Here is a 19,328-nt window from a genome sequence, read left to right on the forward strand (position 1 = left end):
CAAGTACCCCACATTTTCCCTAAAAAAAGACAAAAAAAAAAACCACATTTCTTATAAAAAACCCAACTTTAGTTGGGGTTTTTTGGGTTTTATTTAAAAAAACCCCAAAAACCCTGGGTCCATGGGCTTTTTTAAAAAAACCCGGGTTTTTGCCAACCCTGTTTTTAATCCTTTCTTACATAGAAGCTGGAGAAAAAATGGTGTTTAATAATCATTTCCTGAAAATATGATTTTGCGGGACATGGGTGTTGTAAATATTCAGTTGCATCCCGGGAGTCATTATGTATCGTACATATATGGTTTGGTAGTTTGGTCCAGATATTGCAGAGATATTCCTTTCATAATAGTAGGAATAAAGAAGGCCTATACTAGCATGTGTTTTTAAGTAATGGACAGTTTGTAAGTAATAGTATTTTAAATTTTAATGCATTTTCTGCCCAAAACAAGCTTCATGCAAGGTAGAAAGTAGGAAACTTAAACATTATTTTTTTCATGTGGTAAAAAAAGGCACCTTTTAGCTCAGTGTTGGTGCAAGAAACAAAAGGGGAAAAAACAAAGTTACCAAAACTTTTTCAAAAATGAAGAAACTCCTCAGACGGGGTATATTTCGTACCATTAGCCTGCTACAGAAGGTACAAGCCCACAAAACCGATTTGATTGAGTCAATTTTTGATATATTTTTTTTTTGTTTGTTTGTTGCAGGGGCTACGGACCATTTCTGCAAAGATAAAAATGTTTTGCGAATATGCGCCTGTTAAAAATAATAAAAGGGGTAGCTGTGAGTACGAGATGTATTGAGCAAATTTTCAAAAGGTAGAGAAAATTAAATATAATGTTCCAAATTTCGTCGGGTGGTAAATATGTGATCATCACGTTAAATTAGGACTACTACGCTCAATTACTGAGGCGAAATTTGTTGCCCGGATCACGTATTTACAGCCTTGGTTTTTCTTTAAAAGGATATCCAGGTCGAATATTTGTTCTTATTAAAGAAAATGTTAAACATTTTACTGCTCATTTACATTAAGTATTGTTTTGTCATACCTGTTTTATGTTTCAGTGACAATCAAAATATTGATTTTTCACCGCAGGCTAATGCTACTAAAGTGTCTTTTAAACAGATATGTGATAAAAACACTTCCTTATTCCAATATAAATACGATTTTATATACGTCGCCTCGTACGGTTTAACCTTTTATATTTTTTCTTTCTTATATAGCATATCCATGGAGCAGCCACCATTTCATTTTTCATTCAATAATATTAAAATGGTGCCATCCATTTTTTAACTTAATCATTCACTTGAGATGCGAAAATCTATGTGCCCAGTTAACGTTTAGACCTTGGGTTGTGGCATGTGCGTTTTTTTCCGCTTCATTTATGATAGTATTTTCGATACTGACTGATCCAATTGTGTCACTGGACTGAATAAAAGTTAACAAAGATCCGATTGCAAGCCTTGGGTGATGGTGAAGAAAAGGAAATGCTCTTTCAAGCCCACCCTAGGGATAAGATCCAAAAGCCGTTTTAGTTGATTCCTTTGGATTTAGTAGGACCGTTCCCAAAAAGAGTTTTTTGGTGATAAAACATACGCACACCACAATTAACGATTTTTCTAGAAACCTAAGGATAAAGCTTTTGTGTATTTTTTTGCACTATTAGAAGTGTGTCAGAGATTTCTAGGAAGAACATTTTGGCAGTAAGGTCATACATTGGAGGGGGAAATTTAAGACTTCCTTATTTGAAGCCTATTTGTTCAAAAAGGGCATCAGCATTAAAAAGACGAAACACTACACGCCCCAGCAAAATGGCATCGCGGAGAGATACAACCTGACTTCGATTGATGGTGTCAGGGCAATGCTAAAAGACTCCGGTTTACGCGAAGAGTTCTGGGCGGAAGCTGCATTTTGCTTCAATTATGCTAGAAACGGAGCAGTGATAAAAGGAACCGGAAAACTTTATTCGAGCTATTCTGCGGAAGAAAACTCTCGCTAATACACCTGAATCTGAAAATGTGGGTGCAGCACCTGAGTGGGGATGGCTAAAGAAAAGCTGAGAAAGTTTGATATGAAGGACTAAAAAGGCACTATGGTAGGATACTCAATCCAAACTAAAGAGACTTATTCTAACTTGGTTAAATCTTTGATGAAAATCTGAAGTCCAATGACCACTCTTTATGAACACTATTTCATATTTGAGACAGTGAGATGCAAAGGGATGCAAGTGGCAATATTAAAATTTTTTAGATAAGCAATACAAATGGTAGGTGAAGGTGAAGCTCTCCTCCGTCTTGGGGCAAGAGACGGTACTAGTAGCCCTGGTAAGTGCATGATTTAGAAAAACTCTTCAATGAAAGTCTACCTAGGAGCCAATCTTTAAACGCGTTTTACTCAAAACTTGAAAACTTCCACTTGCTTCCCTTTGCTTCTCACTTTCTCGTTTGTCGAACACAAAAGTATTCTGCCTCCGCTTTCATCGTTTCGTTTTCTGTCGTCGACTGAGAACGCGATGTCTGAATGTATCCACATCTTTTGCAGACCCGGACGGCGAGGACTGCGCCATCGACTGGGCCTTCGCCGAGTCGATCCTGCGCCAGAGGGACAGGCGTCCGGGGAAGACGTCGGACGAGGAGCGGCGTCGCTTCCGGTTCCGGACCGAGGAGTACCGCGACGCCGTGGTGATGCCGTGGTACCGCAACCTGGACAAGCCGCAGTTCTTCTACGTGGCCGAGATCTGCGGCGAGCTGACGCCGGCCAGCGACTTCCCCGACACCGAGTACGCCTCCTTCGAGGAGTACTACCTCAAGAAGTACGACATCGCGATCGTGAACCGCGACCAGCCGCTGCTCGACGTCGACCACACCTCGGCGCGGCTCAACCTGCTGACGCCGCGCTACGTGAACCGGAAGGGCGTCACGCTGCCCACCAGCAGCGAGCACACCAAGCGCACCAAGAGGGAGAACCTGCAGCAGAAGCAGATCCTGGTGCCGGAGCTGTGCGCCGTGCACCCCTTCCCGGCGTACCTCTGGCGCAAGGCCGTCTGCCTGCCCTGCATCCTGTACCGGCTCAACGCGCTGCTGCTTGCCGAGCAACTGCGGCTGCAGGTAGTATTTTATAAAATCAGAGTATCTTATATCTGTTAAGAGTGGAGAACCCTTAGTACAAAACTTTTATTCAACAGTAGCTGTGTTGTCCGGCTTTGCCCGGTGTAAATTCGATGGCCCGCAAAGGAATAAGCGTGGACTAATTTTAAGTAACTATTTTATTTTATCTTAAAGCAGAAGACTATTAGCACAGTTAACATGAAATCAAAAGACACAGCTACATTTCACACAACATAATGGTTGAATGACAAAACACATGGCTTACAATGCTGAAAAAGTTCTTACAGTTCGTTGCCAATCGGTAATAAGAAAAACAATAAATAAATGCAAAAGCTTTGCACAACTATCGGGAAGAAAGTTGGATATTTCATTGAGATCATCAACGCCCGGTCTACTTTGAAAATAAAAATTAAGTCAAGTGAGGTACATTCATTCAACAATCAGGCTTAAATAAACAAAAAGAAAAAAACTATCATGCAGAATTTCCCCTCCAAACAATGACGAAAGATATTAAAATACTTTTAAGAAATTAAAATTATGAAATGAGAAAGATAAATTTAAAAAGTGTAACCATGGAAACGAAAATAAAATAAGTTTAAGAATCGAAAATGAGAAAGATGGAAATAAGCAATGGGTTCAAAAAGCGTTACCGTGAAACGCAAAATAAAATGGTAAAAAACTCGAATAGAGAACAGATTTTTGAACTTCATTTAATTCGCTTGTAACTTTTTTTCTAATGGAGATAGAGGGTTGAAATTTCGACCACAGGTCGAGTTACATCTGGAGTAAAAAAAGCAGCTCTTGCCAATGCTGTCAAAAAGAAGACTGTGAGACAATTCCTTCACTTTTTATTAATGGATTTAATGAAGAAAGTAGTGCTAAATTTCAGCTAAGCCTAAAAAAAATTGAGCTAAAAACGTAAAAAACTCCCTCCGCAATTAAGTTAGAGCATTGGAACAAATTGCATAGAACGCGGAAAATTCTTCCCTTTCCAACGATATATAATGTTACCATTTGCGAGTAATTTTTCACCCCCATATTTGGGAATTTTTGAAAATTGGGCCTAAATTGGAATTAAAAAAAAACTACTCATCGATTTTTTTTTTCGAATCGGTCTGCAAACCTTTCCGGTGCTGAAAGAAAGATACTGTGAAAATGTCAGCGAAATCGGCCGGGTGGTTCTCGAGTTTTGTGCTATCAAACAAAAAGACGCTTTTTGGAAACTTCATTTTATACTATGTAGAAATAGAACACAACTTGCTTCTTGCAAGATACAGCCCTGAACACAGAGTGAAAAAGCAAAACATGTGGCTGAAAGCCGTAAATGCATTTGCATGTGCAGCCAACACCTGATTGGTTCATTGACATTATCCTATTTAAATTAGTTTCTAGCCCTCGACCAACTACGTGTTGGCTGCAGTTAAGATACTGAATCACTCATTTTAAATAAAGAAATACTTTAATTTAATATTTATTTTAATATATAATTAAATATATTTATTATTTATTAACATGGAAGAATACTCTACAGGTGGCCGACGCCATCCACGTCGGGATGCGGACCCTACCGGCAGACTTCCGTTGGCCGCCGCTGGACTTCGGCTGGACCCTGGCAGACATCCTCGGATCCGGGCCGGCGACCGGGGAGAAGAAGCGGCGGCGGCCGGATCCGGCACCCGTGCGGAACGGACGCGCGGTGACGAACGGCGAGACGCACGACAGCAAGTGCGAGGACACGAACGGCGTCATGGACTTCGAGATCGACGTGTTCGACCCGAGCAAGCTGGACATCCCGGACGACGACGCCCTGCTGGAACGGGAGCTCGAGGAGATCAACTTCGGCGCGGACGGCTCCCCGTTCGACCTCGGCGGGAGCTTTCCGATCGGCAACGGGCTCCCGCCCTTCCCCCTCTGGCGTCCCCCCGCGGACGGGGACGGGTCCCGCGTCCGCTACGGGTCCCCCAGCAACTTCGAGGGGTCCGGCTGGGACTCGGAGTGGGACGTGGACGAGGACGAAACGTCCTTCCGCTCCGTCAACTTCCACGGGCTGGACTACATCTCCGCTCCCGGACTCATCGACATGGAGAGCCTCTCCAACGACCTGGCGTCCTGTCGGGACGACGACCTGTGGGACAGCATGGACGACGACTCTGCGACGAGCGACGACGAGGAGGCGCCGGACGTCCCGCACAAGCCGTTCCCCGTCTCCGAGCCGGCCGTCGACCGGACGCTTTCCGACGCACGCGAAGAGGCGTGCGAATCCACCTGGCTGACTTGCCCTTCCATGACGAACGATCGCTCGACGGAGTCCGACTCGGCGGAGGAGGAGTCGGATCCGGAAATCGTCGCGACGGTGGAAGAGATAAAGCGGAAAGAGAGGCAAAAGATAGACTTCCTGTATCCGGACGGGACGTGCGGCGAGGCGGGGGACGGTTCGAAGATCGACGAGATGCTTCGCATCGTGGCGAAGAGCGAGGAAGAGCTCCTGTCGGAAGCGCGTCCGCCCGACGCGGACGGGGAACCGGACGCGACGAGTCCCAAGGCGGCTCCCCTCGACCATCCGGGCGAGGCCGTGCTGGCGTTCGGAGAGCTGCTGCCCAACAGGGAGCGCCACCTGCCGCTCGACGACAACCTGCGGCGCGTCGCGTTCGACGCCGACCCGGACCTCTCGCTTCATCCGGGGCCCGGGCCCGGCGTCATCCTGCAGGCGCTGACCATGTCCAACGCCAACGACGGCATCAACCTGGAGCGCCTGGAGACGGTGGGCGACTCCTTCCTCAAGTACGCCATCACGGTGCACCTCTTCTGCGCGCACCCCGACATCCACGAGGGCAAGCTCTCCTACCTGCGCAGCAAGCAGATCAGCAACTTCAACCTGTTCCGGCTGGGGCGGCGCAAGGGGCTGGGCGAGTCCATGGTCGCCTCCAAGTTCGAGCCCTACGACAACTGGCTGCCGCCCGGGTACGTCGTGCCCCGGGGCCTGGAGGAGGCGCTCATCGCCTCGGGCGGCGTCTGGGACCTGGGCCGCCTGGACGACCTGACGCGCATGAGCGAGGAGGAGGTGCGCAGGAGCGTGGAGGGGCGGCCCCCGCCCGACCCCCGCGCCCTGGTGCCCTACAACCTGCTCACGCAGCACAGCATCCCGGACAAGAGCATCGCCGACTGCGTGGAGGCGCTCATCGGCGCCTACCTGGTGTCCTGCGGCTCCCGGGGAGCCCTCCTCTTCATGTCCTGGCTGGGGCTGCGGGTGCTGCCGGTCGAGGCGGACGGCTCCTACGGGCGCCCGCGCCCCCCGCCGCCCCCCTCCCTGGCCGGCTCGGAGGCCAAGCTGGAGCGCCTCCTGGCCGGGTACTCCGCCTTCGAGCGCAAGATCGGGTACTCCTTCCGGGACAAGTCCATCCTGCTGCAGGTATTTATTCCGAAAATTTTCATTAATATGTAATAGAATAAGATTTTAAGATAAGATTTATTAACAAAACAGAATACACATACATAACAGTAAGCAAAATTAAATAAAGTAGAGTTAAAAAAAGCTTACAAATTATAAAACATAAATTACAAACGTCATAGCAAAACATGAAGAAAATCTTGACTATTGTTCAACATGAGTTAATAGTAAATTCAACACTAAAGAGCGCCAAAGGCACTGTCCGCAGTGTTTTTTAATTGGTTTAGTATGGAGTACAAACACAAATATGTATTAACAGTAATATTTACAAATTAATTTTACACAAGTAATAAAAATTTTACACTAAACAATTGTTGGACTGTTTGACTCCAGAAAAAAAAACAATACCTCGCATTGAAACATTCAATAGTATAAAAAATACAATACAAAATCCCTCCCCCCCCCCCGGTTGGCAAGTCAGTATATTTTATCAGCTAAAAGTTAATTATTGATAGAATGTCGTTATTTTGTATATATTTTGTAATAGCGATCAAAAAAAAATTATGGCCGGTTGGAGTCAATAAGAAAACTCATCGATTGAACGAAACCTGACTAATAAGTTGAGTTTGGACCACGATATGCGTTCCCTTTTTATTATTATGCATTATACGATAAGCCGATCGATACAATGCATGAATCATATGCATACTAAAAATAACTTTGGTTTTTCGCTCAATAGGCCTTTTGTTGTATACTAATGAGAAAATATAAAGCGATATTGCAAACAGAAAGCGGATGATGACAGATTCCTGCTCAAATGCAACAAAATTCTAATATGCGCATGACACGTGGCAATAGTGTAACGTAAAAAGTAAATGTAATTGCTATGTTTTTAACAAGTAGTAGCCGATTATTAGCAATTTTGAAAATTTAAAATGGAAAAAAGTAATGCGGAAAAATTCCTTTTTGCTTGAAATTAAAAATGTGTAGTCTTCCGGGTTTCAGAATTCCAGAATTGAAATCCCATACTGTATTTGCATTAACCTCGATCTAATAGATAATTATAACAGAATCCAATAATCTCGTGGTGCTGTTTAGGTAGAATGTTGTAGAGTCATTTGAGTTAACCCTCGGATGTATTGCATGATGCGCTTCGCAGTTTTCCGTGGAGTTTACTGGGGTTGCTTCAAAACTGGTATACAGTGCTCACAGCGTGTGCTGGCCTAGTTGCTTGAGCAGCACAAAACAGGACGGCTGCTTGTTATGGAACGTTTATTTAAAGTTCCTTGACTGGGTCCAGTGGTTGGTTCTTAGCAAGTTTCTGATTTAAATTAAGTGGTTCGGCCACAGAAGGGGACTCGTGCAGACAAAATTTTTGAAGCTTATTCTCAAGGTATTGAGTTAGATCCAAACTTATGGACCCATTTATCACGATTAATTTTAATGCTTAAGCAATAATAAGCTCTTTCCAAAAAAATTTCATCTGAAATCTTTGCATAAGTTGCTTTTTAATTGAATTTTTAAGTTTTGTAGAGTTACTAAATATAAGTAAATAATCTACATAAATAGTTAGTTACTATCACTAAATCTTTATTTTGATTAATTTTGATGTGTGTACAACTGTCAAAAGAGCTTTGTTTGTCCTATCAATGCCTTATCTAACACTTGATACCAAAGCCTGCCACTTTGTTTTAACCCATCCAAAGCTTTTTTCTTTAATTTCAAAACTTTCTCTTCCTGGTTTTCTGGTAATATTCTGCAAAACCATCCGGCACTTTCATATTAATTTCCTCATCAGTGGTTCCCTGTTCAAAGGCCATAACTGCATCCATTTGATCAATTTCCCAATCATAAATTGCTGCATATGCTAATCGAACTCTTAATGTAACATATCGAACGACTGGGGAAAATGTTTCATTGTAATCACTTCCTTCAATTTGTGAAATTCCTTTTGCTACTAACCGTGCTTTGAATCTGTCTACTTCCCCGTTTGAATTGTGCTTAATTTTGAAAACATATTTGCAGTCTATGATGTTTTTATTCTTAAGTTTGTCAACTGTATCCAAAGTTTTATTTTTTTGTGTGACCTAAAATCGTACCTAAAATAGAATCATTCCAATGCGTGGCATCAGGACCATTCACTTCCTTATCAATCGTTTTGGGTTCAGGAAAGAAATCGACCGGTATTGCGGCTAACGCTTGAACATAACACGCAGGGCTTTAAGTAGACATTTGCAAGTTTGGGTAGTATTTGTAAGTAACTCCCCATAACGACCCGGAAGTTTATGTGCCCTTTGAGGTCGAGCTAGAACTGGCATATCATTGACTGCATCATTACTATTATCGTCATCATTATTATCGTCATCATTAGTATCCCCTGAAATTGCGCTACCTCCTAAACTATCTTTTCCTAATTTATCATTGTCGGGCTCATTAAGGTCATTTTCTTGTTTAATAGTTTCATCTCATCATCAGACGAGTTATCTTTTACTGCGCTCCCACTGAATAATGAATCATCATAAAAATTTGAAAAACGATTTTGTCTAAAAAAACATATCATTTTCTAAAAAATGAATGTCTTGAGCATTTACTATGTCATAACTGATTGGATCTGAGAGACGATATCCTATCCCTGGCAATAACCCACAAACATCAACTCTTTTGCTTTAACATCCCATTTTGATCGCTCTTGCTTTGGAATGTGCACGACAGCCAAATACCCTTAAATGATTTTTTTTTTAATTTGTGGAGTTAATCGATTTGACAACTGAGGCATCCATATATTAGTACGCGACCACGTACGGTTGATCTGTGAGGATACTGACCCCCGGTTCTCCCCCCGCAGGCGTTCACCCACGCCTCGTACCACTACAACACGCTGACGGACTGCTACCAGCGCCTGGAGTTCCTGGGCGACGCCGTGCTGGACTACCTGATCACGCGGCACCTGTACGAGGACGCCAAGCGGCACTCTCCCGGCACGCTGACAGACCTGCGCTCGGCCCTCGTCAACAACACGTTCTTCGCCTCGCTGGCCGTCAAGTACGACTTCCACAAGTTCTTCAAGGCCATCTCGCCGGGCCTCTTCGCCGTCGTCAACAAGTTCGTGCTGCTCAAGGAGCACAACCCCAACATGGAGGACTACCTGGTGAGTATCCCGAGATCCTTAGCTTCTTGCTAAATATCTGGCTTATATCATTAAAAACTGAGCGTATGTATGTACCTATGTACAGTCGGACCTCCATATATCGAAGTAGCAAATTGCCGGAAAAAAATTCGATATATAGAAACGATCTTATTTTATCATAAAAATCTCCTAAAACATTAAAATTAAAGTTAATTTTCGTGCATGAAACCCAATTTCTAATTTATACGAGCATTGGATTAAGTAAAAGTTAATAATTGAAAAATTAACAGAAATGACATTTTTGTGCCTTCATACATCTTCATTCTTCGGCAGTTCAACTTGTTTCGCCACATGAGGAGATTTTCGTTTTGACAATGTAATCGAGAGAAAAGTAAAAAAATCAATCTACTTAACTTGAATGATTTCTACTGAAGCTAAAAAGACTAGGAATGATAATCAACAGACAAAAAGGATGACTTGAAACTGATTTTACAGTGTTACTGGTTACAACTAAGATTTGAAAAAAACTTGAGGGAATTTGAGAACTCCAGAACGGAACGACGACCTATCTACACACCCCTCAAAGCCAGATTTCTTATGAGTTTCTTAGCAACCTTTAGTAAACATTATTTTCTCCCCTAACCTTCATTTTTCATGAGACACAGTCTAAAGTTAAAAAAAAAAAAAAAAAAAAAATCTACAAATGTCTCAAAATAATTTCGATATATAGAGATTTTTTCGATATATAGAAACAATTTTTCTATGTAACGAACATTGAAATTTGCTGGGATTTCGATACATAGAAAATTTCGATATGTGGAAATTCGATATATGGAGGCTCGACTGTATCTATGTCCGAGTTTCTTCTTCCGAACGGCAATGAACTGACCATCGAACCAGGTATCGATGGATTCGTCATCTTCCCGGCTTTGTGTTCGGCCATTAAACATAATCCTCCGATAATAATGAGCGGAGATATCAATTAAAAACTATTCATTATGGCACTTGGATTTCTTAATGAAATCCCTAATTTTTCGAAGGCTTTCCTCTATTCAAATGATTATTCAGCGATTCGTCTCGACTGTCCGTAACAATGTTTTAATTGAAATTTGTAGCGTGGAGAAAATCATTGAGAAGAAAGATGTTGCCATTTTGTTTTCTCGAATTTGAACAAGCAAAATTTCTTCTTTTGTTTTAAAGGCTTTTCCTGTAATCGGGGGGATTTAAAATGTTTCCTTTTTGGTTATTTTTATTTTCCCGCAATCTGCTTCAAAATTTTACTTTTTTTTTTGTTCATGCCTGGTTGTTGAACACACATCTCTTGACCTAACTTTTATTTTCGAGGTAGACCGTGCAAAGCCGGGAGACGCAGTTAGTCTTGAGATACATTTTGATTCAAAATATTCCATTACTCAATCTCAATTGGTTAATTTAAATTTAGATATTGTTGCAAGTTTATGGAGTACGTTTTTGAAATTGGACTAAAAACATGAATTAAAATGCAAACCAATCCGCCAGCCGTTCTCGAGCTAGAGCCCCTTTAAAAGGACAGGCTGACTTATCCGACATTTTGGTTCCAAAACGGAACTGGATCCAGCCTCGTTTCTAGTACAGTTGGCTCTCTGTTTAACGACTTTCAAGGGACCACAAAAAATCGACCTTAAGTAGAAAGCATCCTTAAATAGAATGCTTTTAGCACAATAGTGGACCATCTGGGACCGTGAAAAGCCGTCGTTAAATAGAGAAAGTCGTTAAATAGAGCGTCGTTAAACAGAGAGCCCACTGTATTTATAAATGCGTTATAATACTCGCTGGTTGCTATGTCCTAAAACAATGGATGATAAGTTGAGTAAAATGTCACTTAAGGTGAATCTAGAGAGATAACTTAGTTCACAAATTCAAGAAAAATGTGTCGGGAAATGTTTAATAGAACGAACCTCATTTTCACGTCTTATTTGTTTTTAATTTGTATTAATTAAATCGGCTTCATCTACAGAATAAAATAATCAAACATCAATCAGGCTAGGGCACCGGTTTTCTGCAATGAGGCTTTTGTGCAAATACTATTTTTTTTTCGCTTGACAATTTTGGAACCAAAATGTCGGATAGGTCAGCTTCCCTTATATAGGACCCTTAACTCGAGCACATGCATGAAAGTTTGCGTCATAAACCATGTACAGGCGTCCCTCGTATAACACGGTTCATTCGTTCCGTGCAGTATCGAAACTGTGTTATACGAGACTTTTTTTAAAATGACTTTTTGACTTATTTTTTACCCTCATTAATCATGTATACAGTCGACTCCCGCTACAACGCGATCCGACTTACGCGAAATGGCTATAACGCGATTTTTTCACCAGTAAAGAATTTTGGGCCTAACGCGAATTCCTCACCCGCAACGCGAAATTTTTCGGAGGGGAATCGTGGTGTGTAAGTATTATCTTTGTAATTAGCTACAATATTTTTTTCGTGACAAAAGACCTTCATCCCTTTCGCATCACTGAACAGTGAAACAACTGTTTAAAAATATATTAGTTTAACGGTTTGATTACGCAGCATAAATCATTATCATCTTCACTTTTTTAAGTTACAAATATCATTAGTACTGGATCTACTGTACAGTACATCTATAGTGCATTAGCTTTTCTTACTGTACACTGTACGCACCGTATATTAGTTAATTGTCTTTCTTTCCCATTGATCATTGATTTTGTGCGTTGTAGCAGTATTTAACGTTGAATAAAACGTTTTTTTTTAATATAAGTAAACATTCACTTCTTTATGTAAGAAACAGTAATGTTTAGTTACGAAATGGTTTTTAACACTTGAGGGGGTGTTTACAAGTATCTAAAATAATTGGATACGTTTATAAAAGATTTTACACCAACCCTTTTCCACAACGCGAAATTTCGACTTACGCGAAGGTACTTGGAACGCATCCCTCGCGTAAGTCGGGACTCGACTGTACAGTAAAAATCATATCAACATGTTGTATCGAAACTGCGTTTCGTGTTACATCAAAACCGCATCATACGAGAATCAGAAATGATGTGAATCGAGGGACGCGTACCGTGTCGTATCGAGACCAAGTTTCATAAAAACAAAGTAAAAACTGATTAGAGCTATCAAACATGAACAGAATGTAATAAACAAAAATGAAATTCCATCTTTTTTTAAGATAACATTCGTGTTGTATCAAAACCATGAAGTATTAAATTTTCGTACCGTGTCATATCGAAACCGTGTTATAATAACCGCAAATTTGGTGCCGTGACATATCGAAACCGTGTTATAGAAGTACTGTGTCATACGAGGGACGCCAGTATTTAAACCAACGTGACAGTCGAACCTCCAGTTTTCTTGGAAGCAAAGACAGCTGCCCGCGGTACAACTTGCAACATAAAAAATAAATTGCTTTTTTTTTTCTTATATTGTTAAATTTAATGCATAGAGGTAATTGTCTTATTTAAGACTTCCACTTTCCTGAATTTCCAGAATGAATGCCTCATTCATTAAAAATCTTATTTTAGAAACTTGCCAACATCAAGTTCGTGCTTCGCCGAAAATGGAATGCTGTGGTTGAAATTTCTCAATCCTTTTGTATCTTGTAAATATTTCACCACACAAGGGATGATGAAAAAAATACGTTTGTATTTTAGTTCAATTGGCTTTGCACAGTGCGTTATTGAGAAAATTATCAGAATAAGAAGAAACCACTGGCAGATGCTAAATGATTGCTTCCTAATTACAGAAAATACGCAAAAATGGCATAAGCCTTTTTTCCACGTGCGCACAAAATGCTGTGCAGATATATGGTGCCCTTGGGTTTTGAAAGGGTCAAAAAGCTCTCACAGTGCTATCCAATAAGTTTCAGACTCACAGTTTTGACTTCACAAACGAAAATCTTGATAAAATACGAAATACTCATGATAAATTAAAAATCTAAAGAAAAACGGGAGGAATTGATACTTAAATGTAAAACCAGGAGAAATGGGGGCAAAAAACGAGAGCCTTCCTTGAAAAGCAGGAGAGTTTGCAGGTCTGTAACTAGTGCCAGCAATGGTAGAAAAAACTCTTATCTCAAATATTAAAGTCATTGAATCATGTTTGCAGGTTGGGACATTAAGGCATTTGATCTACTCTTTTTAAGCATGCCATCAAGTTTCAAACGTAATAGTTCACCATTAAATGACATTTTCGGGTAAAATGACTTTGAATTGAGAAAAGACATATTTTCTCTGCATTTGAAGCCGTTAGTCTGAAATAAATTTAAACATTTTATTACTGATTTTCATCAGCCCGATAACATGGTTACTTTGAAAAAGTAGCATTAAAATTTTAAGTTTTAAATCTCGTAATGCCGAAAGAGTCTGTGGTCGATATTTTAGTCTGAGTAAAGTTTTCTCTCACAAAAAAATAGGTATTATTAATGTGTGCCTAAATGATTCATAAGTTATTTGATGTGAGAGGAAGAAACAGCTACTATCAGACGGTTGATGCCATTAAATTTTTATAATGAGAATTGTATTAAAAATTTATTTTCTCCTCAGAGCGACAGTGAGACACCTCATCTTAATCGTCTCTGAAGTGATAAAGTACAACGTTAAAGTGCACAAATGTTCTAAACGGAACTTTCATTTCTAAGAACTTTATTGTTTTGCCATTCTTTCATTTTGTGAATTATAGGCCGTTAAGATTCTTAAACATTTCCCATTCCAGGTGGCGTTTTATCCTATTTCTAAACGTTTGTTCCTTTCTCTTAAGAATTCTTTTATATTTCCTTAATGTTTGGAGTTCATAAAACTAATTGTAATTGTGGTCCTTCCTATATTTGGAAAACGAGGCGTGCTTTGAAATTTTGCTTGAAAGAACATCAAAGTGATGAGCATCGTTGGGATTCGTATTCTTCAAGCGTATGTGTGTAGTTTAATATTGTTTTCTTCAGCCCAGAGGCATTGCTCAGAGTGAGGATTTTTTTTTCAGCAAGCCTACTACATCGAAGAGGAGGAGTGTGAAGAGATGGAGGATGTGGAAGTGCCCAAGGCTCTGGGTGACATCTTCGAGTCTGTCGCCGGCGCCATCTACCTGGACAGTGGGATGTCTCTGGACACCGTATGGAGGGTCTACTACACCATGATGAAGCCCGAGATAGGTAATCGACGCATCGCCTTTCCCGATTTTCAGGGCCCTCAACTGGTCCCCCCTAAGCGTCCCTTTAGTTTCCAAGTCCCTAAATGTCTAAGTTTGGGCCCTCTTTCCTTTACAATGTCAGTTTCATTTTTTAACTTAAACTGTCGGATCTTTTATCATCTCTTATATAATTAAAAACTGAGCGTGTCCAAGCTTCTTCTCCAGAACGACAGTGAACTGACCATCGAACCAGGTATCGATGGATTCGTTATCTTCCCGTCTTCATGTTTGGCTATTTAACATCATCCTCCGATAATAATGAGCGGAGATATCCATTAAAAACTAATAATTATAAAGCCTGGACTTCGACATAAAATCTTTTGAAGGCTTTCCTCCATTCAAATGATTATTCAGTGCTTCATCTCAACTTTCCTCAACAACGCTTTTATTAAAATGTACAGCGGTAAAGAAAATCATTGAGATGAAAGATCTTTTGCCATTTTTTTTCTCGAATATGAACAGGTAAAATTCTTGTTTTTGATTTGAGGCTTTTCCTGTAATCAGGGGATTTAAAATGTTTACTTTTTTGGGGGTTTTTCCGCAATCTGCCGCAAAATTCCACTGACCTTTTTTTTTTTTTTTTTGATTCAAGCCTGAGTGTTGAACTCGCGTCACTTGTCATAACTTTTATTTTCGAGGTGGACCGTGCAACGCCAGGCAACGCAGCTAGTTTGCATTTATTTTCCGAAGAAAATATGAATGTTGATCCCACCCCTACCACTGTAAATTTTGAATCAATCAGGACTTGAGTCCGACACTATTTGGTGGGCGTAATGCATTCATTCAGCATAACTTCTTGTTCTGCTGAAAAGTAATTTTAACTTGGAAAATCGGATCGATCGGTAAGATTGATTATGGATAATCGGCTAAATGGCCAATGACCGATGGCTTTCCATGAATTGATGCATCCCTAATTTTAACCTTCAAAAGTTAAGAGAAATGTCCTTTTTTCCCCTTGGTACAAAATGAAAATCTGTTGGGAGCTCTGGGTTTTTTTAGCGATGTTTCAGTATGGAAATCTTTTAGTCATTTTCATTTTTTACTTCCTTTTACAAAAAAAATAAGTATTGTTTTCGCGGAAAAAATTTCACCCAAAAATCAGCCTAAATTTCCATTTTGCTCACCCCCGAATGAATGTTGAGTTTTTTTTTCAACCCGACCACACGTGGATGTGTGTCTAGGAATGTACAGACGCCCGAAATATGCATTTTGACGATCCCCGAGTTAATCACAACGTGTTTTCTCGTGACGTCTGTATGTACGTGCGTATGTGTGTATCTATGTCGCATAACTCAAGAACGAAATGTCCTAGAAAGTTGAAATTTGGTACTGAGACTCCTAGTGGGGTCTCGTTGTGCACCTTCCTTTTTGGTTGCATTCGGATGCTCCAAAGCGGGTCTTTTGCCCCTTTTTTTTGGGGGGGGAATCATTGTTAATTTAGATGTAAACTCAAGTGGTGTTATAATTTGGCGGACGGCAATATATCGCCAGTCTTTTGGTCGCCAAGTTTTGTCGACAACTTGGCGACAAATTTGGCGATTTTTTTTTTTTTAAATTCTGGTTTCAATTTGGCCACTGCTGGTGATATTTAGAGAGTAAACAATTGAATCATATTAAAACTGCCAATAATGAGGAAATGACATTAAATTGGAGTAAAAGGAAGTCATGTGATGCACACATCAGCTCGGTTTTTTTTTTCACTGAAAGTAGTGCAGTCGATGTGTGTGAGTATACAGGGTTTAACCTGCAAAGACCTCTATTTTTGCAACCGTTAGTCCTAGATGCATTAGTCAAAATAAGATGCAGAGTTAATATATTAAGCAGAAAAACAAAAATAGTGAAAGAGATACAAAATCTATTGCATTTAGATAAACTGTTATGTTTGAAAAAAGAGAGAGAGACATTACTTTCCAGTCCCCCTAATGTATAACCTCAATGTTGATGTCGAAATCAAGGGTTATGATCTTTCTCTTGCAGAGTACTTCAGTGACCACGTTCCTAAATCTCCCATCCGAGAGTTGCTGGAGTTGGAGCCCCAGACAGCCAAATTCGAGTGAGTCTTTTACATTTTATGTTTCTTGGTGTGCTTTTTTTTTTTTGTGACAGTAAATATGTATTGCGGTATGACGTTTATCATGGCCAGTGGTATAATGGGTCATTTTCCATTCACACTTATTTTTGCACAAACAGATATATGTGTGAAAAATAAGTGAAGGAGTTTTCGCATATTTTGCAGACTAATAGATAGATATATAAATATTTAAATATATATGCATAAATATTTAAATATAGATACAGGATGATGAAGCAAATCATAAGTTTTGAAAACTATGGTTCCAACACAAAGAAAAAGTATCCCATTTGTCAAGAAATAATAATTTAAAACATTGAAAAAAAAAAATGGCGTATGGGTCCGTTCCACGCAAAAGCCACCGATTTGGCCCGAACGTAACGTTATATAAGTTATCTAATATTTCATTGAAAATTATAATAATTAAAAAAAGTAATGAACAATTTTTTTGCATAAGAAATCGCATGTTTGTTGGTGATTTCTCAAGCAACAAAATTTTGCTCACTAGCGTCATTTTTTTAAATAAAATATATGAGTTGATCTGTGCGGGAAAAAAGGATCTTTTTCTGTGGGATGGCCCATATTCTCTTAAAATAAGTTTGTTTCCCCAAAAGTCGAAACAAATGTGTTTTTCGGAAAATGAGTGGGGTTCCGCAAAAAACGTTCGACTTTTCGGAAAAGAATTGATCCGTTGCTGGAGCTCGGCAAAAATACCTTGCTCATTAAAATGAGCAGAAAAAAACAAGCAGAAGCTCATTTGTAATGGGAAAAGAAAAATATTGGAAGATCAAATCAATGATCTGAGAAAAAAAAAAGGAAGTGTCTGGAAATTGACTTTTGTGAACTGAATAAGTGTTCAGGTGAATACTCAGAAAAAGCAGAAATGGAGCTTTCTTGTATCTCTAAAAGTAATGCTTTAAGGCACAAAGTCAATGAAAAAGGTTGAAATAGACCTTGATAAATGAAGTGACAAAATAAAAACTCTGTAAGAAGAGTTGATACTGAATCTATTGCATACTTGCCAACTCTACTGTGTTTAACGGGAGACTCCCGTTTTTTGCTTCCTTCTCCCGATTTTTTCCCGTTTTTGCAGTCAATCATCAAAAAGTTTCACTTTCTTCTCAGTAGATGGCGCCCTTTTCTACTCTACCAATGTCATGGAATAAGAATTTTTCCAAGTAATAACTCATTTAGTAAAAAAATAGTTTTTTGGAAGCTTTCCACATAGCATGTTCAACGAAGCACGTGCTTTGCCGAAAATGGCAGCAGATTTCAATCCTTTTGCATCTTGAAAATATTTCAATTATTTTGAAAGAGTGAAGTTATTTTAACATGTGCTACCCTATACCTACTTATTTTATATTTTATTTTCATTATATATTGATTTTTTTTTTTCGGATTTTAGTAATTAAGTTTTTGTAGCTACTTTTTTGGCAGAGACTGGGGAATGTACGAAACTTTCAGCAAATTCATTTTTTATTTTGTTTTTCCTTTTCAGTCTATTTTTCTTGCTACTACCAATTAGCTTACATCGGCGAAAATCCCCATTTCTCTTTAAATTTAGTGTTTATGTTATTAAAAAGCATAATTTAATCATTCTGTTGTGAGGATATACCTCTAGTGGAATCTCCTGTGTTTTTTCTTCGAAGGTTGGCAAGTATGCTATTGGGACTTTGTTAATATTTTGTGTATTCTTCTTATTTTCAAATATTTTGAATCCAATTTTTAATTCTTTTTTGATTGAATCATGTGTGTTTTAAATTTTGTTTGTTGTAACGTTAAATTTTGACAGCAAAGTAGATCTAATGTTACTGGAAGTAATTTTCTTGTGAAAGTGTTATAACTCCTGAAATTCATTTTGTCTGCAAGAGAATGTTTGAACTGAACGACCTTGTCCTTTTGCAGGCGGGCCGAGATGACGGTGAGCGGCAAGGTGCGCGTGTGCGTGGACGTGTTCGGCAAGGGCCAGTTCGTGGGCGTGGGACGCAACAAGCGCATCGCCAAGTGCACCGCCGCCAAGCACGCGCTGCGGGAGCTCAAGAGGGCCAAGAAGCTGTGACCGGAGGTGAGTGGGTCTCCGGACCTCGCCCCACTCGGGCTTTGCTTGCATTCGCGACACGGCCGCCGATTCCTCGTTTTAACTGCCCAGAGGTGGGAATGCGGGGCTGCCATTGTGTTGTGGTCGTTTTAGTAGCCTCTTAAGTGAAAAATAGTCCCCAAAAACAAGGAAAATAGCATCTAAAATAGTCCCACAGTTTTTTAAATAGTATCTTATATCTTTAAACGAGCAATTTCTGTGGGTATGTATATATATTTATATTTCGTATCTCGAAAACGGCTCTGACAATTTGGATGGAATTTTGGATTTAACTAGTTTAGCATTCTAAGTTCATCTACATCAGCGTTTTTTCTGTAAAAACGCGATTTTTTACAAAAAAGAGTTTTTTTA

General features: G+C 40.0%; 1 protein-coding gene across 1 annotated transcript in view; it reads left to right on the forward strand.

Annotated features, from left to right (window-relative positions):
* The window catches only part of LOC129217751 (endoribonuclease Dicer-like), a 59,369-nt gene extending 40,429 nt beyond the window's left edge, over positions 1-18,940 (forward strand). The window contains exons 12-17 of the mRNA XM_054852091.1: positions 2,538-3,103; positions 4,635-6,512; positions 9,337-9,639; positions 14,602-14,770; positions 16,786-16,861; positions 18,785-18,940. Of these exons, the coding sequence (XP_054708066.1) occupies positions 2,538-3,103; positions 4,635-6,512; positions 9,337-9,639; positions 14,602-14,770; positions 16,786-16,861; positions 18,785-18,938 (3,146 nt within the window). The 3' untranslated portion in view covers positions 18,939-18,940. The remainder of the gene's footprint in view (positions 1-2,537; positions 3,104-4,634; positions 6,513-9,336; positions 9,640-14,601; positions 14,771-16,785; positions 16,862-18,784) is intronic.
* The last annotated feature ends 388 nt before the right edge of the window (positions 18,941-19,328 follow it).

The sequence above is a fragment of the Uloborus diversus genome, chromosome 2 (genome assembly GCF_026930045.1).
Source record: "Uloborus diversus isolate 005 chromosome 2, Udiv.v.3.1, whole genome shotgun sequence".
In the NCBI taxonomy this organism is placed as follows: domain Eukaryota; kingdom Metazoa; phylum Arthropoda; class Arachnida; order Araneae; family Uloboridae; genus Uloborus; species Uloborus diversus.